The sequence below is a fragment of the Astatotilapia calliptera genome, chromosome 12 (genome assembly GCF_964374335.1).
Source record: "Astatotilapia calliptera chromosome 12, fAstCal68.1, whole genome shotgun sequence".
Lineage (NCBI taxonomy): Eukaryota > Metazoa > Chordata > Actinopteri > Cichliformes > Cichlidae > Astatotilapia > Astatotilapia calliptera.
In genome coordinates, this window is record NC_137433.1 from 34,459,666 (window position 1) to 34,487,510 (window position 27,845).

The 27,845-nt window shown below is 39.0% G+C and overlaps 1 protein-coding gene across 2 annotated transcripts in view; it reads left to right on the forward strand.

Annotated features, from left to right (window-relative positions):
* Nucleotides 1–4,169: 4,169 nt before the first annotated feature.
* prdm6 (PR domain containing 6) overlaps nt 4,170–27,845 on the forward strand; it is a 128,704-nt gene continuing 105,028 nt past the window's right edge. For both annotated transcript variants that reach the window (XM_026186579.2, XM_026186580.2), the window contains exons 1-4: nt 4,170–4,595; nt 6,120–6,859; nt 18,661–18,809; nt 19,577–19,735. In XM_026186579.2, coding sequence (XP_026042364.2) covers nt 6,133–6,859; nt 18,661–18,809; nt 19,577–19,735 — 1,035 coding nt within the window. In that variant the 5' untranslated portion in view covers nt 4,170–4,595; nt 6,120–6,132. The remainder of the gene's footprint in view (nt 4,596–6,119; nt 6,860–18,660; nt 18,810–19,576; nt 19,736–27,845) is intronic.

The window sequence follows — 27,845 nt, forward strand, 5'->3', positions numbered from 1 at the left end:
GGTAACTGCAGTGGACAGTTTTCATTTTTTCCATGGATGGCTACATTCATAGGATGATTCTCGTCCGAGGTCTGCTGCCACTCATTTGTATCGGTTCTATTTACACTTATCTTTTATCCTTTAATATACATTACTGCGCAGTTATTGTACGGCCATATCTGAGTTTGCATGTTTTTTAAATAATTGTAATCTAAAGTTAAACTGCGTCCATGTCGCTGTTGAAAATGAAACTCCTCTTGCATTCCTGCAATGTTCTCACATGCAGGAATACACAGCTTTGCTAAATGAACTCTTGTTTATATTGTGTTTTTTCCTTTCCTGCAGCCGTCTAAATAATTAGCTTTTGTTGTAGAAAATGATGAATTTGGGCAGTTAATTTATTGATCGTCCGGCTCCTTTCGATGTGCTTTGCTTTAGAAAGTCATTAATCAATGGATGAAAACACCTAATTCTACTCCTGCTCTGTTTTCCCCCCTTTTCTTTTCTTTCTTTATGCATTCTGTCTGGAATGGAAAATCCCCCGCGGCATTATGGAGACGAATCAAAACTATGAACTAAAAATGATGGTGATGGAGAAGAAATATAAGAAATGTACATTTAGAATAAAAAGTACCATGAATTCATCATTTATATCTGCTGGTTAGGGAACATTTGCTTCAATGTTACATTTGTAATGATAAAAACAAACACCACAGCTTCAGTTTAGCTTAAAGTGGGAGTCATGCTGATGTTAAAAAAGACCTTTATATAAAATATTATGAATTTGTTCCAGTGAATGGTGTTACAATATCATAACTGGATGAAAATAAATGCTAAAAATTCATTTTCAAAGATGAAATTAAACAGTTGACAATGACAATAACAAGTGTATAGGAATAATATTCACATTTACCATTACTTTGTGTGGGTTTTTTTAAACGTTTTTCTCATTTAACACCACAAACGACCTCAGTATAACAACCAAAACATGACAGAAGCGGTGTGTTATTTATGTGCAATCTTCTGATCTCACATTGAAATACCTCCACTATCTTATCATTGGTAATGTTTATGAACAAGTTAAAACAATATATTGTCAGTCAACAGTCTGTACACACAAGAGGGCAAAAAACTATGATGAACAAATGCACAAAGTGTAGCTTTTTGACTATTGTACACAGCGAGCACAGTGAAGAGGAAGCCAGCATTTAAATGTAAAATGTTATGATAAATTATAAATTCTTACAATAATTCATAACAGTACATAAGAAACATGAGAAAAAAATAGTAAAGTGAACTTTCAGATCATCTCTGGCGTCTTTAAAGGTGCATTTGGGGCTTAGTTTTCCTCACACTGGGCTCTTTTTGTCCCAGACAATTATTTAGTGGCGAAGTAAGCTAGGACCAAAATAAACATATTTGGTAGAGGGCGCAATTTCCTGCTCAGTGTAGCAAAGGAAGTTTAGCTCATAGACTGAAGAACTCAGCTGATGTTGTTTTGTGGCTGCAGTTATTTACTTTTATATAGATAAGAATGAAAACTGAATGAAAAGAATTTCTCGTCTATGCAACTATGAGGTGTTGTAATTCTCCAATAGGAATGTGGAGTTTTAATTTTATATATTTGTGCATTGTTATTGTTGTATAAAATAAAAACAAATCTGAGACAAGTGCTAGCATTGTAAAATGTAGTTTATTAACATTGAACAAATTAATCTGTAAGTGTAAAACTAATATTAACTATTATAAGTTCAATCATGACATTTTTGGCCTGCAGTTAAACTCAAAATGTAAAATGCACCAAATATTTTTTGTTCACTAGTATAGTTGTATAGTTTTTGCCAGGAGCAGGAAGTCTAAAAAGTCACTGAAATGTAAACAATAATGCTCAGGTTGTTTTTTCCCAGCTTTATGGATTTCTTCGTTTTATTAAAACTCAGCACTAAAAATTCATCGGTATTGTTCATTTGGATGCAAAAAAAAGAAAAGCCTTAGATCTAAAAGGAAGTGTCATGCCAGCGATTTGACTCTTCAGCAGTGACTAACAGCTAATTCCTTAGAACAAGACACACAAATCACTGAAAAAGGAAGTAAAGAAGTTGGATTGGGCTGCAGTGCTGCTGGCTTCCTTCACTGTTAAAACAATATTCCTTTTTCATCAAATTGAACAACCAACCATACAAGGACATTTTGACTGATGTTGTGATTAAAATTGCCTTTTTGAGTCCACGTTAAAAAAAAACCAATCTCCTAACAATAAGGACCTACCTCCTTGGAGGTGAAAAATTACTTGTAAGAAGACGCTAGATTTGAACTACCAACCCTGCGCTTTTCTGCGGGCTACTGTCGACCCTGAACTTGTGCTTCAGCCAATCAGACGGGCTGTTGCTGCTCCACATTCCTCCATGCTGAAAAAGTCGCTTTAAGCCGACAAGAGTTCATTTTCAGACGCTTATGTTTGTGTTTTTGTTCGTTATCAATCCACCAGAGGTCTCGAGGATGACAAATGGGTCCTGTCAGGGCGACGCCAGTCATAACAACACACACTCATACTGACACACACACACACACATTTACATTTTCAGGCATTTAGCTGATTCTTAGCTGTTCTTATCCACAGCAGCTTACAATGACTGATGTACACACACATACTGTATGCTTTACGTGTGTAGGTGTAGGTGTGTGTGTGTGTGTGCGTGCATGTGCGTGTGCGTGTTTGTGAAGCAGACGGGTGGGAAAGCTTGGGGTCATGGATAACAAGTCAGACCCAAAACACAATGAGCTCGGCTGTAATCTGTCTTATCTTCACTGGTACACACGTGCGCACACACACGCACATACATACACATACACACATACATACATTACACAGACACACAGTGGATGAAAGCTGAGCGATTTGAACTGGCAGAATGACCACCTATAAGATCAGAAATAAAAATAAATATCAGAAAAACAAGATTTTAGATTGTTGAAAGTTCTTCGGTGGATGAATGAGGAGAATGAAAAATAACTGACAAGAAGCTCAAAAACTATACGAATTTAAAAAAAAAATCTTTCCTGAGAAGAGACCTCTTGTGGTTATGGATGTGATTGCTTGTCTACATAGAGAATCCAGGTTGTAGACATAGCCTCCATTGCTGCAGTGAAACCTCATTAGTAGCAGATTTGTTAAAAGCATAAGTCTGCTGATGTCTACATACACAAAAAATCAGAAATTCGCTTTCACTACTGATGTTCATAATCTAGCTAGAACCCCATAGAGTTGAAACAGAAAGTCTGAACTTCTTCCACAAAGAGTGATGTAGTTGCTGTAGAATGGCAGTTTGCCTCCCACCAAGTGACCTGTGTAATCATGTTGCGGTCCCCCAGAGGCTGAGCATGCAACACCTTTCACCTCTGGGGTACTAGTTGGTCGCCGACACTACTTGCAAAAAAAGAATAAATCCAGTTACCAGAAAGTTATTTTTTCCTATTTGCAAAGATGTTGCTCAAAGATGTTTACTTTAGCATGACTTAGTCATTATCTGTACTGTTTTTGGAAAAAACTATAAATCTTTTGTGATTCTGTACATCAAGAACAATCTGCTGGGCAATGAGTAGGAAGTGGAATGATTCTGCTCTGTCAGCTTTGAGTGACATTAGTGAACAAACAGCATTTCTTTATTAGGGTTACGGGGTGTTATGACCTCCAGGGGTAACAAAGTATATGTACCGAACTGATATTTGAAAAACTTTCAGTTACCTTTGGTTGATGAACCAAACTGCACTGATTTAAAGAAAAACTGCTTAGTTGTACAAACTCAAATCTTTAGCACACAAAGGTGTGCTCAACTGATTTACTACAAATCACCAGCAACCTTTGATAGACACATGAGAGAGGTTTGCATGTAGCCAGTGCTGCTTTCACCATATTGGCATTTGTTCATAGTGTCAATAAAGATCATTTGAATGAAGTAAAAAGAGTCCAGTCTGAAGCAAAGCACTGTAAAGAAGACATGAAAGAAATAAAAGGGGGGAAAGGAGGGAGATAGTAAAAACTGAGTGTTTGGAGAAAAAGGAGGATGGAGAAAAGAGAAGTGAGAGAGAAAGGATACGTGTGAATTTGAGGGAGAAAGAGAGAGAGAGACTATGGAGAAAAGCGGAGAGAGAGGAGGAGAGAGGATAAGTGAATGGAAGTGGAGAGAGAGGGGGTGGGAGAGAGAGACTCGTGTAGAACACTCTCCGGTAGTTCTGGCTCCGGAGACGCGCTGGACGCAGCGGACTGTCCCGGCTCCTCTCGATGGTTCACCGCAGCCCGGAGGAGGGACAAACCTTCCACCGCTGCCCGGAAATCGGCGCCCAGGAGCCGCACACACTCTGATAACTGTAAGGCTTTGCTGCTTTGCCAACTTTCACGTTATAAAAAGAAAGGGAAAACATCAAAGGGAACTCCAAGCAAAACCTATCGGAGCCTCTCCGCGTCTCTGCCCGCCGAGCGCTGCCTCTGCTTGGACTTGATCAGCACGCGAGATCGCCGAGCTTCCAGGGACTTATCCGGATCATCTGCTCACTTATTCAGATGAAACTATTCATCACGAACTGGTTTACACTGTAAACTACTCGGAAGTGTGAACGTGAGTGCGTTAACGGCTTTTGTTGGCTTTTCTAACGCGTTTTTTTGCGCTCGGTGTGCGTAAAATCCGCGCTAAAACAAACCATCCGAGACAGAGACAGCGGAGCAGAGGAAGGAGGCAGAAGTCAGTTTATATTTGGTGTTTTATTGGTGTTCGAAGTTTATGTTCCAAACTGAATGCTTTTATTTGGTTGGTGAGACTTAATTCGTCACGAGTTTTAAAAAGAACGTAGAAGAAAAAAAACTGCAAATAGAGGCAAACAATTCAGTTATAAGATCATTTTATTTTAAGTCATACAGAAGATTATTTTATTTGTACATCGTTTACGTCTGCTTATTTCAGTGGATGTAATTGTTTCCTCTTTTTAATATTCGCCAATATTCACCACTATAAAAACTCTTTCTACTTTCTAATAATGTCTTCTTAAGATGTGTAGAATCGTACCTAATTCTTATCATTGGAATTTAGATCTGCAGATTTTCTTTTCTTTTTTTTAAAACAAAAAACACACCAGTGTGGACATCCACCTTTGAAATTCCTCTGTGAAAGAATTCAGGTTGAACCAGTGGAGTATTTAAGACTGAACAAACTCAGCATGATCACCAAAAACATCTGAAGCATGACCCTCTCACTCTTTTTTAATTATAAACACGGATATAAATTTAAATTTGGAATTTTGTATCGGATTTTATCCTTTTTAGCTTGTTTGAAGCCTAAAAACACATTAGGGTGACTGAAAGGAGAGCAGAAGCCAGACTGTGAAACATATTTATTTGAGATTTGGTTTGCAATCAAAGTTGTAGAAAAGTGAAACACCTGCTTTGTAAATTTATAGATAAAAAAAACTCAGACTACATGTAATGTTGATAAATTGTCATTTTAAACTTTATACCTAAAACATTTCAATGCAATTTGCACCATTTTACATTTACAATTTTTACAAAACGCAAGAAAAAGGAAAAAAAGTAAAGAAAAAAAAACCATTATCGATCAGCAGGCTGATGTTCAATGTGCTCACAAATTTAACACAAATGTAATTTTGGATGAATCCTCAGAAAATAAATTGTTTGAAACAAAACGCTTTCTGGTAAAAAAAAAAAAAAAAGAAGTGTGAATCAGATGTGATCTGTTGTAGATTTTGAAATGAGCAATGAGACTGAATTCTGCAGAAAAAAAATCAAGCAAACACATCGGTCATCAGTTGAGTTCTGGAGTGGAGCTCTCTCTTAAGTCCCTGAAAACTGATTTATGTAAAAACGCAGTAACTTAAAGCACTGATTTTATCTTTTAAAAAGTCATAAATGTCTCACTAAAGTTGTCAAATATGTTTAAAAATTAATTAAACACACAATTAAAAAAATTTGTCTGTAGTGAATCTGACACTTGTTGTATTTCTCGTGTTTGAAGTGAACAAACTGGAACCCCTGCATGTTCAGCGCTTCATGTTTTGACCTCTTGAATGTTTCTATATGTTTTTTGATCCTGATGATTGATGCCGCTCTCTCTGATGTTTCCTCCCAGCAGTCAGTGGACAGCCATGCTGAAGCCGGGCGACCCGAGCGGTTCGGCCTTCCTTAAGGTGGACCCGTCCTACCTGCAGCACTGGCAGCAGCTGTTCCCTCAGGCTCAGCTAAAAGCTCCTCTGGCTCCTCCGCCACCCCCACCTGACCGTCTCTCCATCCCTATTGACACCATGCGCCCGTCCCGCCTGCATAGCCACCTCCTAGCTTCCACGCACTGCACTTCTTCCTCTTCTTCTTCCTCCTCCTCTTCAGCAGCTTCTTCTTCAGCAGCAGCAGCAGCCGCAGCAGCAGCGGCAGCGGCAGCCCTCACTCCGTCCACCTCCATCTCCATTTCCACCAGCGCAGGGCTCTCCCAGCTGCCTGTGCCCCAGCAGATCGCACTTTTTGGGCAGGCATTGGCCCCAGTGTGTGCTGGACCTGGAGGTCCTGGAGGAGGAGGAGGAGGACCAGGAGGAGGCGGAGGAGGAGATCTAGTGGTGGTGGTCCCTCCAGAGAACCCGCAGGGGCTCAACCCAGCAGCTGGGCTCCTCCATCAGGCCAAAGAGCAGAGCTGCGGAGGGGTGGGGGTTGGAGTGGTGTCGTCCAGCGTGAAGAGCAGCAGCAGCGGAGGCAGCGAGGAGGGCGGCAAAGGGACCGTGACGAGGTTCAAGCTGACGGCAGAGGAGCTGGACTACTATCTGTACGGACAGCAGAGGATGGAGATCATCCCGCTGAGCAACCACACGGGAGAGCTCAACAACCGTACGTACACACACACTGACACACACGCTTTATTTAGAGAAGCAGTCCTGTAATCTTCAGTTCTAACAATCCTTCTATGGCGCTCGACCATGACCTTTGACCTTTTGGTGTACTCAGTGTTTAACTATCAAGTACTTATAATCACACTGTAGTGTTTCTGTCGGGCTTAAAATCATCTGCTCAGCGTTTCAGGTGTTTTTTAATCCTATTATTACAACTAAAATAACAAATTTTTAATAAAATGTTTAACCACTGAGTGTTGCTAATTATAATTTTTTATTTTAAAAAATTGCTTATTTCTATAATTTCCCATGAATATTTATGTATTATTACTGCAAAAAAAATTTTTTATTAGTTTTTGAAAAGTTATAACTAATCTTTTAAAATATATATTTTATAATTTTAAAGATAAATTAACACATAACGTCTGCTCTTTTGGACCACAATAATTTTCTCTTTTGTTTTGCGGCATTTCTTTCAAAATACACACATATGTGGCATGCTGCCAGCATCGGTTTCCACCTAAACAAATTACAATAATTTATACAGACAATTCCCAATAAAAGGATGTATTTAAATCTCCTCCATCACTCGACATGTGATTCACTCCTTAAACTGCACATAATTTCAGATTTATTTGGTCATTAAAGTGCAGTAAACTTGTAACTTAAGTTTACGAGCAAATCTAACATGATTTAACTAATGTAAGACTTAATTTCATTCACTGCAGTTTTAAAGCGTGTCATGCAGCACTTGTGTGAGACGTTACAGTTGGTTTGACAGCTGCGGTGCTGGACAGTAGGAGCTGGAAGGAGAGGATAGTGGTTGGCTTGGAGGGTCAGAGGTCAAAGGTCAGCAGCCTGGCCTGGGATCACGCTCTCAGACAGCAGCAGTCCTGCAGCTCACAGTTAATATTAACCAGAGTCCATTTGGATCTTATGTTAAAAAACAAACGCCTCTTTTCTCTGCACCTGTCGGCCTTCACGCACCATTTAAGGGTGTTTATTAGAGTGCGCTGTCATTTCACTCCGGTCAAAGCTGCGGATTATTTCCCGAAAAGTAATAAAATTTTATATTAAAAAATAGAAACATTTAGAGATTTTTTTTCTTAGTTTTATTTAGTTTTAATGTTTTTTCACTTTTACTTTTTTTGTGTTCTTCGAAAAAAGACAATCTTCATCTTAAAAACGGATATTTTTCACTCTAAAGCCGACTAAACTCCAGCTTCGATATCGGCTGTGAATCCTCGCACACGTTTACACAGATATCGACGAGGCGCTGTCATGCGTAAAAGACGCACGAACACGCCGGTTAAAATCTCGCCAGTCTGGCCTAGAGGTGCGTTTCTTCAGTGCTGTCGGGACGTCCCGTTAAAAGAAACACACACACACGCATACTTCACGGTGGAGGCTCAGCGCTGAAAACAGCCGCTGTGCACGTGGAGATTGATTTAAAGTTTCGGAAAGTTTGACATCTACCCCAGGAAATCACTTAAATACCCAGAAAAATGCTTCTAATTTCATATATATCAGTGATTCAGTTTTCTGTTGTGATGTGCATTACCCTCTGAATATAATCAAACTTTCACCGAGTGAGTTAAATCCTGAACTGAACAGATTTGTTCAAGCGTAATTTAAGTTTTTGAAATCGCATTGTTTGCCATTAGTTTAACATTACAGTCAGAATTTATTTATTATTGTAATTTAATCATTTATTAGCCCGATTCTTATTATTTTGCTGTCGCGCAGTTTTATTTTAATGTCCTCACAACATTTCTAACATTATGGAGGAATTTTTCGCTCACTGCTTTAAAAAAGGTCCGTTTTTGATTACTCTAATCTCCGACTTCCAGAACATTCCCACACAAAAAAAGGTGATTTTAAAGTGGCTGCAACGTGATCCATCTTAATTTCAGTCGGATCTCATTGGGTTTTTTTTTTAAGTGTTCAGAATTTGCAGGAGAATAACGAGGACTTCATTTTATTTCTTTTGCTTTAAACGTTAAACTTCGTGCTCTCTGCTGCTGCAGCGTCACCGCTCTGTCTCGTTCTGCTGTAATAATCCTGTAATCTGGCGCTTTGGCGTCTGTGCCGTAACCTCGGGATTCATCTCCGCCGCTTCTGCTTTCAGGCGTTATGGCAGCGATCCTAAACAGCACGCAGATTGTGTGTGTGTGTGAGCGCGTATATTCCGCGGTGATAAAACGGACCATCAGCAGTAATCTGAGTCGATACGCGCCGGCAGGGCCGATGAGGGATGGAGGGACAAGCAGGAATTAATTGCCGTATATAGTTTTGTGTTTGTGGAGGGGAGAGAGAGGGAGAGAGTGAGAGAGGAGGAGGGGGGATCGATCCACCGACCTACCGGCCCGCTATTTATCATCCCAACACGGTCGTATTGAGGTCTCCTGGGTGTGTGCGCGCGCGCGTGTGTGCTTGAGTGGGTGGAGTGGGGGTGTAGATAAAGCAGTCACATACGCACTCCTTCATGTGTCACTGTCACAGCTCGATTATTAATCACAGTAATAATAATAATAATAATAATGATGATAATGATGATGATGGTTAATTATTATCCATTTACGTTTTTACTTATTTAATGTGGGTGGGGCGGGGGGGGGTATTTTTTTATTATTTTTATTTTTATTTAAGTTCAATAACTGCAAGTCGTTTATCCTTCTTTGCTATGCTAACAGGTTCTATCTGAATATTTATGGCACTGATTTTCACGCTTGGTTTTTTAGGGCTCTTACGTCTTTAGATAAATATTTTCAAAAACGTAGAATGTTTTTTTCTCTCTCGCACTAATAGAAGAATAAATGTAGAAAGCATCCACCAACAGAATGCAGGTCTGACTGAAGGTCTAGCTCGCCATATGTTGATACAGTTTAAAATAAATGAAGTTATTATTAAAATGATTGACTGCAATGATTTGTTGAGTGACATAAATTATTATGTCACTATTTTGTTTTTTGAGAGAGGAAAACTGCAAATGTTTACCTCTTACATGTAAGAAGAGAGGGTCACTTGTTTTTTTGTTGTTTTTTCACTATTTTCTAATTGATTGATTAGTTAAAAGATGTTTTTTTCTCCAAACATTGAATGATTATTAAATTAAATAATTATTAAAACAGTTTAAAGCTTTCACAGATCAATCTTTGGTGTACCTCAAAGTCCAGCAACATTGGATCCCACATTTGCCATTATGCCATGGAATAACCTCTCATTAGCCCATCACAGTCTGCTTTTGTTACATGAGCTTTCTGTTAGAAGCTTCTAACCCAGGATAAACATGAGGATGCCTTTGTGACATCATTCGAGGTAGTTTTTAAGACTTTATAAAAATATTTTCCAAAGAGATTTTTTTTTGTTTTTTTCAACAGACTGAGTAAAACTACTGGTGGTGAGAAAACCGAGTTCTTTAAATGCTCCAAAATTTGTGAGTTTGTTACATGAGTCAAAATGTTCTCAAACATTTGGATTGTGACTCATTTGTATTTAAAAATCATAATGTTAGTATTCACAGATTCTTGGCTACTTCTAGATTAAAAAATGATCAATAAATGACAAATTCTTCCATTAGTTGCTGCTATTACAAGCAAAAAATACAGATAAATCAAGCAGACTTACCTAACATGCTGGCGGATTAGCATACAATTAGTTCCTTTGGTTTATTGCCTAAATATATACATTTTTAGTTATTAATTTAATAAAATATTAATAATTTTTAATAAATTAAATTCCAGCCATATTTCCCCCAGTCCTTTAGATGTTTAAGTCATCTGTGTTCACATCAGTTTGATGTGACTGAGCAGAAGTGGAAAAACAAACCGAAAGAAAACATAAAGAGGCTGGAATTTTATGTTCAATAAATACATACATAAATTTTAAAGCTTTATGTCGATTGCCCAACAGCAAAAATGGCTGGAAGTTATCAGCCAGCTGGGATGCATTCTGCTTTGATAGGAAACACAGATCAGTTCTTCCGAGTTACATCTGGAGTTAATACCAGCTGACAGTTTTACAGTAATTTAATAACTGCTGAACACACACACAGACCTCTGACTGCTTGTATGTTGGTTTTCAGCCTCTGTCAGTTTGTGTGGAGTCACTCAAAACAACTTTAGCACAGACATTATACTGTGTGACAGATATTAAATGCAAATCACACTTTAACCTCTCTCTAACCGACAAGCTTGCAGGTTAAGTTGTTGTTTACTGTCTTTAAGTGCTAATGAGAGGCTTGAAATGAAATCCAAACCTTCTGTAAAGACGAGGAGCAAGCGGTACGTCATGTATGCTCTGTGCAAATCCAATTCTTGAAAAATCACATGCATAGAGTTCTGACTGATGCTGCGATCGCATTTTAAAGGCAGCATGCTGTGACTGCTGCCTGGATTATGTCTCATCTGGTTACATTGATGCAGGGAGAAGGATTCAGAATCATGCATGTTAGTAAAAGATTGTGGTTTTCATTAAATATTTAAAATCTAAACATGTCATGGTTTGTTGACATGTTTAATATTAAACCATGACAGTATTTCCTGTGTTTGATATGTGTTTCTCCTACAAAAAACAAAAAGCCATCATATTACAGAGCTCCAGATACAATTATTCTCTGTGTAAGAGCTGATGTTGACCTCACAACAGACCTCACAGAGCTGATTTTCCTGATTATGATCAATCGTGGAAATAAAGAGGGTTGAAAGATTTAAACCAGACCTGTCTTAGAAAATCATTTAAAGACCTTGATATTCTGCCATCGATGTAATTCAAGTGAAGAAAAATAAATAATTGCATTTATGAAATTCATAGTTACAGTACAGCAGTCAAGCCTGTTATGTTTAACATGTATATACATAAAGTGTAGACCTCCCAGACTGGACACAGGACGACACCTCTGTCTTTCAAATGGTTTTGAGAAAAGAAAAAGAAAAGAATCACAGAATGTTAATAGTTTTTATGTATATATTTTATGATTGTACAAGCATTTTTATTTTTATTTTAAAAGGAGAACCAAAAACAGGAGAAGGGTTTTCTACCTAAATGTGTTTTTAAGATGTCCACAAGGATTTCTGACCACTACGAGGTGGAAGAACAAACTCAAGAATACTGAATATGTTACAGAAATATATATTTATTCACTTATAAACCTCACTCTTTGGGCAAATGCTGACTTTGGAGTCTGAATTTGTCCCTAATACAACAACAACTCTTAGTTTTTAAGTGGACTCTGCCTCTACAGCCACTTTGTGTGAACAACTAAGATGTGTTGCTTATGAAATCCATGAAGTGCTACAGAGAAAATTACATTTTATTTATGTAATTAACACATTTTGAACTCTTAAAGAAATATAACAAAAGGAAAGACACCCAGCTGAACTAAAATGATCCATGTAGCAAACAAAAACTGTTGTGCTGCCACCCTCATATCGCCTTTGGGCTTTTGGAGCCTTGACCTGACTTTTAAAAAATAGTTGGAAAAAAAAAAAGCACTATGCTGCTAAAAGATAAAAAATAGATATTTGCAAAATTCTGCCTAAATATGTATTTTACCTGGTTAATGTGTGTGGCGGGGCGTGGTCTGCAGCGCCGCTGCAGGGGAGGCGGACGCACCTGAGCGGCACCCGCAATCACGCCTCGCCGCCTTAACGTCTGTGCCATCTATGCTGTTGTGTTGGTGTGTGTCGGGCTGTGAGCTGCAAAGCTACAGCCGGCTGTATGCGTACAGCAACCGTGTGTGAAAAGTGGTCAATAAAGAGATGCTGAAAAGCGTGTTCATGCAAACATCGTCGGGTCTGCCGTGATATGTTTACAATGGGACTTCTGCTCCTGAACCTCTGCGCACAGCGTCTGCAAATCGGGGCTGTACGAAGTCACTTTCATCTTCACGCAGGACTGTAAGCTGTCATCTGTGAGGCGTGAGCGGTGTTTGTTTTTAACATAGTTCACGGTGGAGAACAGCTGCTGATATAATGTGGATCTGAAGGTCCATAATTGGCCTACCTGGGGTTGAAAGTCTTGATAAATGCACGGCGTTTCGGTGGGTACACTGGCTTCCGCGAGTGTGACGCTTATTTTGAGCGATGAAAAAATAAAAGAATATAATAGTATTTTTATATTTCAATATCACAATAATCTTCCAATTTAGAACTACAAGTTAAAAAAGAACTAACATAAATAAAATACACTTCATCTAAATACTTCTAATTTATTTTCCCAAACCACACGGAGCCGCACTATAAGGACTAAAGAGCCGCAGGTTGCCGACCCCTGATCTAGAAAATTAAGACAAACTATTAGACACTCAATGCAATGTATGCCTTTGTTTTAAGAAGGTATTTCTGGCTTTATATTAAAGATGCTGCAGGATATATGTGTGTAGTTCACTTTGATGTAATAGATTAAAGCTGTACCATCTAATTTATGACCACTAGGAGGCAGAAGACTCACCACAAACTCCACATGACAGTTGATATAGCTAACAAAAAAGTGTTTTACACTTGTAACAGCAGAATGTCTTTTTTGTGTCCACATAGTCTCAAAGCAAAATCCTGAGAGAAATATCTGCTTCTATAACCACTTCCTTCTAACCTAAAGAGGATAACTGAGAGCTAAAAAGTGTAGCAGTATAGTTCTGGTCGTAGAAGAAGTAAGTATAAGCCTCACTGTGTGGTCCCATCTCCTCTGGACTCACAGCTGTGCTATTAACATCCACAGCTGTTATCAAATGTGATGATTTTGCCAAAGAGAAGTCACCGAAACTCAAATTTCTTGCTCTTTGATGCTTGTAATGGCAGAAAGTCAGGAAATAACACAAAATGTATATTACTCTTACAGTTATTGCTGAAGATCAGAGTGACATAAGAAAAACTGTGGAGACTGAAAGAGGCACCTTAAAGTTTCAAAACATGAAAATGCTTGTTACTAAGACGTAAATGGAGCAGATTAATAACTCGGCGTGGAGTTTAAAGAGATAATAAAGAGATAAGAGATATCAAAGTCAAACACACTTATTAAAAAATCTTTTTTTATGAGAACAAAACACTTCATAAAGCAGCAGAATAAGAAGTGCCTGTAGCCATTTTCACTGGAAGGAGCTCGGGGATCAGAGGCAGAGCGGAGCTGTCTAAACACTGGCGATGGATGCAACAGAATACTGAGGTTGAATGATGGGTAGCAAGGAGAGCATGCCATAACAAGTTCACAGCCAGTTCATCAGTCTGGAAGAGAGGAAGAGAGGAGTGAAGGATAGAGAAGAAACAGAAGATATGTTCACCAATGACACTTTTACAGATTTAAGTCTGCTCCTGTATGCAGTGAATTAGCAGCAGTATCAGACGTAGTCTCAGTAGTGATAACAACAGAGTCAAATTAAAGGGGGACCTGTGTTCTTGGACTCTATTTAAAATAAACAATCTTTATCTCATTCTGGACCTTGGCGCATCTGGTGATATTATCACCAATCATCTGTCAAGGCAAACAATTTTAGCTCCTCCCCCTTTCAGCTAACTTTCTACTGATTGGGTCACGTTCATAAAAACAAGGTCTTACGGTCAAGGAGCTTTAGTGTCTCAGATGACATATTGGGGATATCTTCATGTCATCATACAGAATTGAGCCTTTAGAGCAGTCTGAAGTCTGAGCTTTTGGCTTACAAGGATATTCACACATATTCTGACCGCATTACATCTTTGTCACATTTAATATGAGCATGCATCTTTGTGTGTGTTGCATACAGTCATGTGAAAAAGACATGCAATCGTGAAAACAAACATACATAGCTTGTAGAACCACATTTACTGGCAATAACTTGTAGTGCTATTTTCCCATGTGACTTTATCCGTATTCACATCATTGTGGAGCAATGGCCCAACTTTTTACAGTGTTGCTTTCATTCATTGTGGGCATTTGTTTATGACAGTCCCTTCACATCCTTTCATTCAGCCAGTCTGCTGTAGACTTGCTGCTGTGCTTAGGATGAAGCACAGCAATCCTAATTTCCTACTTTCTTTAGCTTTCAGACAGATGGCCTCATATTTGACTTTGGAGTACTTTATTACTCAATGACTGCAGCATCAAACGATCCAAAATCCTCACCCCTCCATCATCTTGCTTGACAGTCTGTATTCAGTGTTAGCGCTGTTATGCTTTCTTTAATTTTCTTTAAGTGTGGAACTGTGCATCTCCACAATGGTCTTGGCTGTCCAAAAAGGATTGGTTCTAGTGTATTGACGCACAGCATATCCTGTAATATTTAGCATGAATTAATTTAAATCTTAGTTTTATTACTTTTTATGTATAATTAGATTTGACTAGTATACATTACAACAGGATTGGGATTTTTTTGTGTGTTTATGAATCGATTATAAAGTTACTTACATGTAAAAGTATGTGTTAATGATAAGTAATAGGAAAAAAGTATACATAAGCCACAATTATATTCCCTGCTATCTTGTTGTATTGTTTCTGTAAAGAAGGTTTGTAGTTCATAGATTCATAAACCACAGTTTCTTCTCTTTCAGCGTGTGTGCACACATGTCAGGAGTCCATCAGCTCCTCTGAGGGGTTAACTGATAACCTGGCTCATAGTTTGTTTGATCTCTGTTTGATGGAGATGTTTGGGATTGTATGTTTTAGTTAACATGTAAATATGCTTTACATTTGTTATTTCAGTGTCGAAGCAGAAGGTCCAGTGATTTGATGTGTTTTGATAGACTCGTTGGTAAAATGTGGTTCATTCGTGTGCTTCAGATAGAAACATCCAATGTAGCGTAAGCATATTAATTTCTTGGCATTATAGTAGTTTTATTATATGTATTAGGTTTTTTTTGAAATTCTTAAAGATATCGACAGCCGTGCAGGACTGACAGCTTGCAAAGATGACATAAAGGCCTATTCAGCCAAAGCATTGTTGTTTATTGTTGTGGTTTCTCTTATGTTTTTATTCCAGAAACCACACACACACACACACACACACACACACACACACGCACACGCACATATGAAATATAAACCTGGGTAACTTCAACTTAAATACAACAACCCTCTGAAGGATCCTCTCATGTGCTAAAACTGGAACACCACAAACTTGAGAACCAGTGATATTTATCATCAGATTTATAGGATCACAAGTTTGAATCAGGAGATTGCCTCAAACTCTTTGTGTTTCTAGCAGTCAGATGGATGTAGCACTGACAATGGTGGCCAGATGTGCAACTTACAGGCCTGGTTCGGTTTCAGCACCCAGGTTTGGGCCAGTGCACCCCAGTAGATTTATGTCTCCGGGACTTTTTGCGTGTTTAAAGTAAGGAACAAACTCTGGGTCTGAAAAATGAAGCCAGTGAGGAAGTGGCAGAAGCGGAAGTTCCTAGATTGGCCACTGGAGGCTCGCTCTAAAAGCCAGTTATCTCCACAGACTCACATAATAAATCTTTTAAGTTTTACAGCAGAAATCAACATATTTACATCTGGGTGCAAACATATTTTGGTCACTTGGACCGAAAAATAATATCTCTGCTTAGACTGTTGCCCTGTGGCTTGATAAGTAGTAGAAGATGAAATGGATGGATGGGTTTGTGTGTCTCCCATGCACTCTCAGGCAACAGCTTGCACAACTGTCAACTCAACTCTCCGTCCTCTCTTCTACTAACACTATGAAGGGAGCTGAAATTTAAAATAAATTAAACCTGAGAGTGACATCACAGCGGCTATGTCCAACTCTTATATATAGAATTTGACTCTCACTCTGTATGTATTTTCTATTCTCCTAAATTAAGTAACAGTGCTCACATTTGTGTTTCCTTTTGGTGCTTTTTTGTCTTTGGGTCTTCAAGATCATGTTTGTGTTTGTGGTTTTCTTCTTTTTGTTCCAGGTGAAGACCAGAGCCCTCCAATCCTGGGCCTCTGGGATCTCTTTGTACCCTAAAAAAATCAAGATGCTTTTCTTTTCTTCTGTTATTCCATATGTCTTCTTAGCGTTCAATATTTCTTTGGGTAAAAGTTTAAACATCCACATGCCCCCTGCCTCCTCACATGCTGATGAAGACATACTCTATGTCCAAACATTAGCTGCTGCACCTTATTAAAATCCTCTCATTTTTCCATGCGATCTAGATTTAATCTTTCTTCTCCCTGCTTCAGTTATTCTGTTTGTCAAGGCTCCGCTTTGAGCTTTTGTTGGCTCATGTGTCGGGACTCCTACACACACATATGTATTTACTTAGTTATTTCTTTTGTTTTCTTTGGTTTGTTTGTTTACCCACATGCATGAAGCAGTCATGAGAGGAAATATCTTAAGTGGCTGCTCTGTGGTGTTTTTCGTTGTCGCAGACTTTACTTTTACCCCTGAGCTGAAATAAAAGCGACATTTTTATTTTATCTCGGTTTAATAAGTCAAGGATCCTGGAGAATTTTTCCCATTTACTCGACCGTGACCCAGAGTTACATTTTTTGCTTTATAAATGACCATAATATGGTTTAATTAACTTCAATCCATCATGGTGTAAAAGCAGCCGTCAGTCGATCAAATGACGGATATTTAATTTTGGGAAAGACAGAAGAAAAACAACATTAACATCCTGTTCCTCTCAGCTGCTCTGTTCTGTGGGAGTTTTCTGCGCAGATAATAATCTCTCATTATGTTGCTACAGTCAATTAACATCCATTACTGTCAGACTGCATCTCTGAGTAAATGTTGACACTCGCTAACTCCCAGCAATACGCTCTTTGCCACATTTAACCTGGAAAAACACAGAGGAGAGGACTTTTTCCCCCTCATTTGGACTTCATCAGGGCTCCTGCTTTTTATTCCTCTTTTGCTTTTTCTTCAGTTTCAGTTTTTCATTCAGTCTGAAGGATTAACCACTGCTTAGAAAGATTTAATCATTCGTACTTCAATTTTGATTCTGAAACTGTTTATTTACTGTTACATAAAGATTCCAGATTAGATTTGCAATGACTGCTTTGTGGATTTTCTTCCAGTCGTGTAGTTACAAGTAAAAATACAAAAAGATATGTCAGTCTTTCATCCACTTACATCATAATGAACTGCAATTTGGAGGTTTGGGACTTAATGTGTGTGCTAAGGGGATTTTTTAAATAGCTGGTAATTAATAAAAAGTATATATCAGTACAAAATCTGTATAACTGTGCCAGCATTCAGTCACATTTCCAGTTAAAACTTTTCAATTGGTGTTTTCAAAATGGAATTTGCAGGTTTTTAATGGAATTCTGCATAAACAATCCAAACGGATAAAATGCATTCATACAGTTATTAAATCAGAAGGTTCACATAGAAATCGGATTTTGAAATTTTGTTATGCTATCAAAACAAAAACTTCAATAAATTTTGAAAGGAAATTCCAGGGAACTTCCTAGATTTTCAAAATAAATTATCTCTTTTCAACAATAAATAATAAACACTAGAAAACTGCAAAACATTAAAATATTAATTTAAAGGAGTGAGTGAGCACAAGTGAGTTTAACTTCAGTGAGAAATGATTTTGACATTTTGTGCCAAAAGCAACACATTTTTCATGCTCTTGTATTAATTAAAAGTCTGGGAACACAAGTTGTCATAAGGTTACAACAGTTCATAAGTGTGTTGATCTCCAAATGAAGACAGAGTACACATGTGTAAACACTTGAAAGCCTGCAGCCAGGACCCAAACAACACTTTTTGCCCTTTTAAAAATGAGTTTCATCATATTTAAAACAAATGTCTTCAGTTATGGTATGTTATGTTGTTTTGTTTTCAGTTTTCCATCTGCTGGTGTTAAAAAGTCTCTCTTTCCTTGCCAGGTTGTGACATGTGTGCAGACAACAGGAACGGTGAGTGTCCGATGCACGGCCCTCTTCACTCTCTGCGCCGGCTCGTCGGCACCAGCAGCACGGCAGCACCTGTCACCCTACCAGACATCCCTGATTGGCTGAGAGACCTGCCCAGAGAGGTGACCCCCACTTCCTATATGCAGCCTCTAACTAAAAACAGTTTGGTTCAGAGCAAGTAAAATCCCCCTTTCTTCTCTGATATTTGAGTGGTTCATTATTTATTGAAAAATACTTAAATTCAATGTAGTGCCTGCAAAATTATATTTAATAGTAATCATATAAATGTACCTCATTGTGCACCCACTTGGTAGCAACATTTAATATCTTTATCTACTAATTTGACACCACCAAAAAGCTTTAAAAGCTTAATAATCATAACATCTACATAGTAAGCCCATCAATCCCCTGCTGGTTATCTTTCCATTGCCATCTACCTTCATCATGACTACCTCTGCTTTGTATCTGGGTGAAGTCCGTTCATCTCTACTTCCAGGTATCCAACTGGTCCAAGCCCGAGGAATGCTTATTTTTTATTGGCCACACACAATGTCAATCACAGTAACTGGGCTCAAACAGGTGTGGGTCATTTTGGTTGATGAATTGAGGTGTCAGTGGTGGAAAGTATAGCTTAGTAAAAAAAAAAAACAACACACAGTCACTGCAAAAAAAACACACAATAGATAAATAAATAAAACTATACAAATACTGTGAAACTAGTACTTCCACTGGGTGATACATGTCTGATAAGTAGGCTGCTGTAAGACCATGATATAATAAATCACAGCTACAGTTTGTAAGTAAATTCTTCTACAGAACAAACTACACACGTCTCACCTTTAGCTGACTGCAGCTGCTGGTGTCACGTTGTTTTGACCTCTGTATGCAGGTGTGTCTGTGCACCAGCACAGTTCCTGGTCTGGGTTACGGAATCTGTGCAGCTCAGAGGATCCCTCAGGGAACCTGGATTGGCCCGTTTCAAGGAGTCCCCCTGATGCTGGAAAAACTGCAGTCTGGAGTGGTCAGGAACACCCGACACCTGTGGGAGGTAAGGAGGGGAGAGCTTTATATCTATGCGTGCACCCACGATTGCCTCATGGCTTTGTGCATTTGTGCAATAAGTGTCATTAAATCCTTCCAAAAAGATTCATGGCTGCTCCGATGCACAGGAATCAAAACCCATACGAGGAAGATTAATTATTTTTGGCTGGTAAAGACACATTTTGAAATGTATCTTTGAATTGAGATCAATAACATTACTGGGGTTGCTTTTTGCTTATTTACCCAGGAATTAATGGTGCATTTTTACAGGTGGTTAGCTCATTAAATCGAGTTTTAGCGGTGCAGTGAGGAAATGGAAAACAACAAATAGCTAGCTAGATGCTGGAGGTACTCTTAGGTTATACTTGTATCCTGACATACATGTGAAAAAACCATGAAACCGTAGTCAAGCGCCTGTTATACGTTCTTCATGTGCACTTGGAGTCTGCTTGTATGATGTATGGGCAATTGGTGGAATAAAGCGTAGTCTCTTGCGGACATTTGGAGAGTACAGGGATGTCCTCATGGAGCCTCATGTTTATCTGTGACTATAACACTGGTTTTAGCATCACAACCACATTATCAACATTATCACATGATGGAAGTATATAGAAGGGGGTTATGTTATGTGCACATAGTTTGAAATGAGGGAATGAGGACCAGACTTCCTTTTGTTAAAATGTTAAATTAACTAACTTGAATTGTTAGACCGATTCATTTATGTTAGGCTTCCTATTCAAGTAATTGTATTATTTGCATCATTTGGAGTTCCTGTTGTATTCTGCAGGGGGGGGAAACTGATACTAATTCAACAAATAATAGGTTTTTAAATTTCATCCTGTTCTTGCATTTTGCACTTAGTTGTGTGTCTGCCTGTTTGTGTGGATTTTTTTCTGTGCGTGTGTGCTTGTGGTCAGCGTCATGTCACCTCTCAGTCCATTGATCAGAGCAGATTGTATTTACATACAGTGGCAGGAGAAAGTCAATGTGGCAGTTATAAACAGCTGCATTAGCATTAGAGAGAGCGAGGGAGGGTGGACTGAGGCATGCAGGGAGACACAGAGATAGATGAGTCCCGTGTGGCTGAGCTGGTAAAGGTCAGTCAGACGTCGGTTGACCGGACATCAGTCTCTCTGCTGTTGGCTGCAGTGGGACAGGAGGTGGAGGAGGAGGACGTGGGAGTGGGCGTGGGTGGAGAGGGGCTTCTGGTTGTGGTGGTGGGAGGCTGTAGAGGATCACAGGTCAGAGGTTAGGGGGCACAGAAGACATGATCAGCCAAGTCCGGCAGGGCCACCAGGTCTTTGCTTGGGGGGAAAAAAGAACATGAAAGTGATGAGGATTAAACTGACGACATGTTTTTATGAGTTTATCTGATGCAGACAATCACTGAGCAGATTTTACTTTCACATGTTAACTCCTGTTGAACCCAATATGAAGCTGCAGTTAAATCTGTTGTGCCCAACAGTATGACCTGCAAGAGCTAATCTGCCAAGTGACAGACAGCAGCAAACTTATTTATGACCACCACGTCTGCAGGTCATTTTCTAACCCATCTACTACACCTCCCCTTTTACATGCTATGCTTTTGGTAGAGCTTTGCAAAGCCTTGTCTGCTTGTTGTAGCTGTTTATCATCACCAGGGGGCAGTTTCATAAATATGTGAACTACTCTATTTCAACAATTGGATGCCATCACTTCCTGTTGAGTAGTTACTGGCTTTTTGGAAGACTATAAAGAAGTGTATCTTTGTACTCAGCGCGCCATCGAATGTCTTTGTGAATCAAGGCAGGAACATAATATCAATATTATATCTGTTGTCCCTGATGCCTGGGCTGGTCTGGTGTCTACAGTTATACACTTCTGTGATCAGGTAAAGATTGTGGAGACTTCAAGAGTTTGTTTTTGTCCCGATGTGCAGCATGAATAATGAACACAGCTGATTTTAAATAGTTAGTTTAAATGGTCCTGTTCTAGTTGCATATTAAGGCTAATTAAAACTGACAATCTGAGACAATTTGCCTGTTTAAAATGAAATCTACAACACAAAGTGTAGAAACTGAATATTCTGGCGCTAAGATGTAAGAATATCCTGGATGTAATTTTTGTTTTGCTGCTGCAGCTCATTATTTGGACCTGGCACAAACTGTCAGTAACCCTCCATGGGGTCTGAAACCAGCTTTTTAAACTCACTAACCCTGAAGAAATTGGTCTGGTCAGATAACCCAGCTCTAACCGGCAGATTACCGGCTGCCAGGCTACGACTGGCCATTAGGCCTATTGATGAAGGAGCTTTACACACAGATTCCATTAAAACTCACTGGTTGTTAAACTCACTTATTGACGCCTCCCAAAACAGGAAGAGATGCTTGTCCTATAGCCAATCAGGGAGCTGGTGTCATGTTGTCTATGGCATCCTAGAAGAGCCAGTTTTAATTAAGACACTTACCGTTACGTCTGAGTGGAACAGCAGAGGGTTTTCTGGAGCGGCAGTATTTTACTGCTCGACAAATCGATCCCCTCCGAGGCAGAGCTCAGTGCTGGAGTCCAACTTTATGGTGGAATAATTCTTGAACTATCTGACCGGCAGCTTCATCACTCCCTACTCCAGCGCTGTGGCAGAGAAGTCAGGAGCAGAGCGCTAAAACTGAACTTTATCTTGATGTAAATGTAATTTTTGTAATAAAGTTTTATTTAGGGCTACATTGATGAGTTAATCAATTAAGTAAAATAAATACTGAGTAGGTTAAGCAGTTCCCACAGTCCAGTTTTCCTAATTTCTTACCTTAAGCTTTCTGAAAATGCTGATTCACTGATTTATGCTATTATAGATAAATAGATTTTAAAATATATTCAGAGTTAATTAAAACTTCAGAAAGTCCTTTCTGCTTGTTGGATGGAAAAAGTGAAAAGGGAGGAAGAGTCAGATGGAGGTGAAAAGATGGTAAGATGGAAGGTGAAGGAAAAGGCCAGAAAAAGCAATGAATAAGTGCTCTAAGTCAGCGGTCCCCAATCTTTTTTGAGCTACGGACCAGTTTAGGTCCAACAATGTTTTCACGGACCGGCCTTTAAGGTGTTGCAGATAAATACAACAAAATAAAACCAGTACCGGTACCAAAAAAAAAGTCACACGGGAAAAGACCCAGGGAAACCCAGTTAACGATAAAAACAATAAAAAATAATGATAAAAACCGATAAGAACCCTGAAAACCATAAATTTCACACCTAAGCCTCAACTCACATGGCCCGGTACCAAATGACTCCGGGGGTTGGGGACCGCTGCCATAACTGATGGAAAGCACAGAGAAATGAAGAAAGGCGAGAAGGAAGGAAGGAAGGCAGGAGGTGGGGGAAGGATAAATAAAGTGTACAAAGAAGATGGAAAAGGAAAGAAAGGGATAATGAAGGGTGTGAAGCTGATGGGAAAAGGAACAAAAGGACAGACTGAAAAGGACAGGGAAAGGAAGGAAGGAAGGAAGGAAGGAAAAAAGGGATAGGAAGGAAGGACAGGACTAATGCCATAACCCAGGGAGAAAGTCTTGGTTCACTCCAGCTTGTTTTTATTGTTTATTTATGTGTTTATTTACTCAACTGTATATACATAACACTATTTATTACATATCACTTACGTCTTGTATATTGTGCATTATATATATATATATATATATATATATATATATATATTTTTTTTTTCCCCCTTTGTTAATACTGTCCATATGTACATAGTGCTGCAGAACTGTACCCCCCCCCCCCCCCCCCCCCCCCCCCAGCATGTTTACACTGAGTAGGAGGTGGTCTGTATCTCATTGTACAACTGTATAGTGACAATAAAGGCATTCTATTCTATTGTATTATTTATTGAAACTGGTATTAAATTGCTTTATTGGCTTCTGAACATCCACCCAGTTATTGGAGACCCAGTAACTGGCTCCACCCTTTTTTTTTTAAGTGTTTTCAAATATCTGGAACACATTAAACAGAAAAACTATAAAGCCAAAAGGTATGAATGAAGTTAAATGTAAACTCTTCCAACAAATTTGTCTATTTGTGGCTACAGCAGAACGTTAGATTGTTTGCAGATGATTTAGTAAGAAGTTCTAGTAAGAAGATCCTGTTACAATCCTGGATGTAGCAGTGGAAAATCTCATACACATCCAAATATTCCCAATTTGAGTTTCAGTTTCTTTTTGAGGGAAAGCGTGACAGGTTCTCATTCTCGACTCGAACCGGCGACCTCTCTATCTGAACCTCGAGTACGCTCTGATTGAAAAGAATGTGCAGTAAAAACACGGGCGCCGTCCTCTGACCTCGTCCTCTGGGGTTTTACAGGAGTTTTCTTTTTGGACAGATCAGAGACTAGATGAGCTGTCAGCGCCGAGTCGGTGAATATGGCCCAAACATCATAACTTCAGAGCCGCAGAGAAAGAAAAACTGGAGCTGCTCAGTTTGAGGCAAAATATTTTGTTAGTGTGGGATGTTGATGGGACACATGAGGATTCAGAAAATTCCAAATGCCTGTTGGCATCTTGGCTTTTTGCATCATGAGGCTGTTTTCTTTGTCTGTTCCTGGCTGTCAGTCTGTCCGTTTGTGTTTTCCTGTCCGTCCATCAGTGCAGAATTCCCATTGACTTTATGTTTTTAGTGGTTTGTGGTCACAGCATCCAGTAAAGGCTTTGTAATGTTTTCTTGACTGATGTCATTATTTCATGTTTATATATTCTGGGTTTTATTAAAGGGCCTGATCGCCTTTGACATCATCGCTTTGATTACATAATCAGAAATGGTTTATGGCAAATTCCATATGGTGGTTTTCGTGTTGCTTGGATTTCAGTGAGGCAAGTACGTTTTTATCATTGGAATTTATTAATAAAGCAGAAACGCTCACACTGATAATATGACGTCAGATAGATGGCAGGAACAAAGTCTTAAAGCCCTGAAATAATTTTCCACATAAACCATAAACTCAATATCGTTGGATTTTTGGGTACTCGACTACAAAAGCTTTTTTTTTTTTTTTTAAGCCATGATGTGACATTAATTCCTCAAACAATCACCCAATGATTAAAGCAAGTTATGTGTATTGATAATGACAGTAGCATTCCTTCAACTTAGAATTCAGTGAAAAAGTTTGATTTAATAAATGAACAACAAATTATTGTTATATAAATATAGACAAAACTTTAAAAAGGAAATGTACAAAACTGGTGTTTCTCCGATTGATGAGAGCTTCTGTCATGTCCATATACACTTTTTTTGGAAACTTTTCCTTATTTTTTGTTACTTAAACTGCTCCAGTGTTGGATGCTCACAATAACTATGGACAAAGTTTCAAACAATGAGGCCAGTGTATGCACAGCTTATCTCTGTTGCAACAATATGTTTATTGAGTTTTTAGAACACATAAAATACAGGTCAAATAAATCGTATACAGAAATATGACAGAATATTCATCAGGAAAAAAACGTAAAAAACAAACCCCCCCCCCCCCCCCCAAAAAAACCCCAAAACAAACAAACAAACAAAAAAAGCAGATGAACTATACAAAGTATCATTCCACCATATCCCTCATATTTATATCACGTTATGTCTTTCCAAATTATGTGACTCCAGGTTCCCCTTTTCCACCAACACTTGTGAAATTTCCACTCCTTCCAAGTTTAATATAAAAGGTTTCCAGACAATTTCAAACAGCTCCTTCTTCCCTTTCAAAATATAGGTTATCTTTTCCATAGCCAGAGATGAGGACATGTCCCGTAACCAATGCCCGGTTTTGCTCTATCAATTTTTCTCTAATACAATGCAATTAGACGTTTAGCAAGCAAGAGGCACATATTTATAAGGGTCCTGATTTCTTTTTGAATTGTAGGAGTTGGTGGATAAAGTCCCTTGCACAACTTATTTCTGTGAGCCAAGAGATCAGGTTGCTGCTCTTACTACCCAGTTTTTCCAAGTTGGTTTTTTTTCTATTTTTGTCTCTCTGTGATATCATATAGAGAGACGACACTTAAGGCTGTATTAGGTATATCCCATAGATGGCTGGGATATACCTAATAGGGTCATCTTGGGCACACAGTTCTAGAGGGTACCCAAGATGCCCAACAGGGTGTGAAATGTGAACAAAACTGGTCTTGAGCTCAAGTTGTGAGCAGACTACTAGAACAAACCTTCTGTTTGTGAAGACCAGCCAATAGGAAAGCTATAAGAAAGCTGAGTCAAAGGGAAGATAGCCTTAAAGGAGAAGAGGAGGAAGGAGCTAAAACAACTCATTTTGAACTGAAAAGCTGCATCAGGGCTCGTATAAGATCAACAGGGACTATTTTGAGCTGTGAATCATGCAAAGCTACCCCAGTATATGCAGGAATATAAAAGCGTGGTGGTAGAATAGTACTACTTTGATGTGATGTTAGTACTAATCTTTGCATCCATGCTCCCAATGAAACATCTTGGAGTTGCTAGCATGACTGAGGACACCTGCTTTGTTTCTTCTGCCTTCTTCCGGATCCAGTCAAAATTCAGCAGAATCCACAGTCCTCCAACTGGGTTTAAGTTTAAACTCTAGCGCCACTGTCAGTGCGCCCCAGGGCAGCTGTGGCTACAATGTAGCTTGCCATCACCAGTGTGTGAATGTGTGGATGAATGGGTGAATAACTGAATGTAGTGTAAAATGCTTTGGGGTCCTTAGGGACTAAGTAAAGCGCTTTACAAATACAGGCCATTTACCATTTGTATTGGTCTGAGTTTGTAGACCGTTTTTTTGTGCCGAAGGCATGCTAACGGAGAAGCTAGAAAATTTAAGACATGTTTGTATTTATTTCCGTACATCTGTACAATACAGCCTCTATGTCATTTGGTATTGCATCACTTTTTTCTTGGATGTATCAAATGATGGAATTTATTTGGAAGGTGCATTTGCATCATGATCTGATACCATTTCCCATCCATTGCTATATAAACCCAAACCAAACTTTGTCCAGAGACCTTTCTCGAATTCTTCTCCTGCCCATCTTCATGCTCTTCTTTTGTCATTTCTGAGTTAAAAACTCTTTCAATACCCTGGGGAATCATTTGCCTTGCAGGTCAAACTGTGGCTGTTATAAACCACCACTCAGCCTGGTGCTGTTTGGTTAAACCCACTCGGTGAGTCGGGTTAACTCAGTTCATTTCTTGCTCTGCGTGACATTACCCTGTAGGCATGGTAACAGCAGGGGTTCAAGAACAAAGACTGGGGTTTTCCACCCAGACCTACATGTTAGAAAAACATTGTGTGTGTGCGTGTGTGTGTGTACATGTATATAGTCTCTTCATAATCCAGCAGCATGTTTGATCAGAGTGTTTTTCCAGCGTCAGAGCCGCTGGTTGTTTCCTCTCCTGTGCTGGTTTCTGTGGAGGCTTCACCTGCTGTGCTGAGGTATAGTACAAACATGTCCACTCTCTTCATACCACATGTTTCAGCCAATGTTTGAAGTTCATTGTAGTACCCACAGTCATTTATCGTTTCTTTCAGCTCACCTCAGGCAGTATTGTATGATTATATGGTTTAAATTATAACTATAATTTAGTACTTTGTGAAAACAAATCTGAAATTTAATGCAGACTCTCTCTTTTTTCAGTGTTACCAACACTCCTGCTATCCTTAAGATCCTTTTTATATATTACTCTGCAAACACTGACTTTCTTTATTCTCACCTTCCTAATGGTTAGAATTGATTGATGAGATAATGTGGGGTTTTTCTAAATTATTATTATTTTTATGTGTATAGGTTATCTAATTTTATATTGTTGTGTTGTGCACATAAGCTGTACAAATGAACAGACCACTGTGACTCTATTCATGGGTTCGTGAACTCTGCGGTGGTTTGTTCTTATAATTAAACACACAGAAAGTCATATTATTTGTCAGATAATTGTGTTAAAAATACTCAAAGACACCAGCAGCACAAACCTGACCAAGAGGTCCAGTTCAGTGACTCCAATTAGTGGAGGGGAACCCCAGCAGACAGCTAGCAGCTATAGCTGCCTCTGCTATCACCCACCTGTCTGTCAAAGAAAGCACTGGTCAGTGTTTAAAAACCATCGAACAAAGCACCAGTGTGCAATGTGTCTGCTCTGTGTCAGATAAA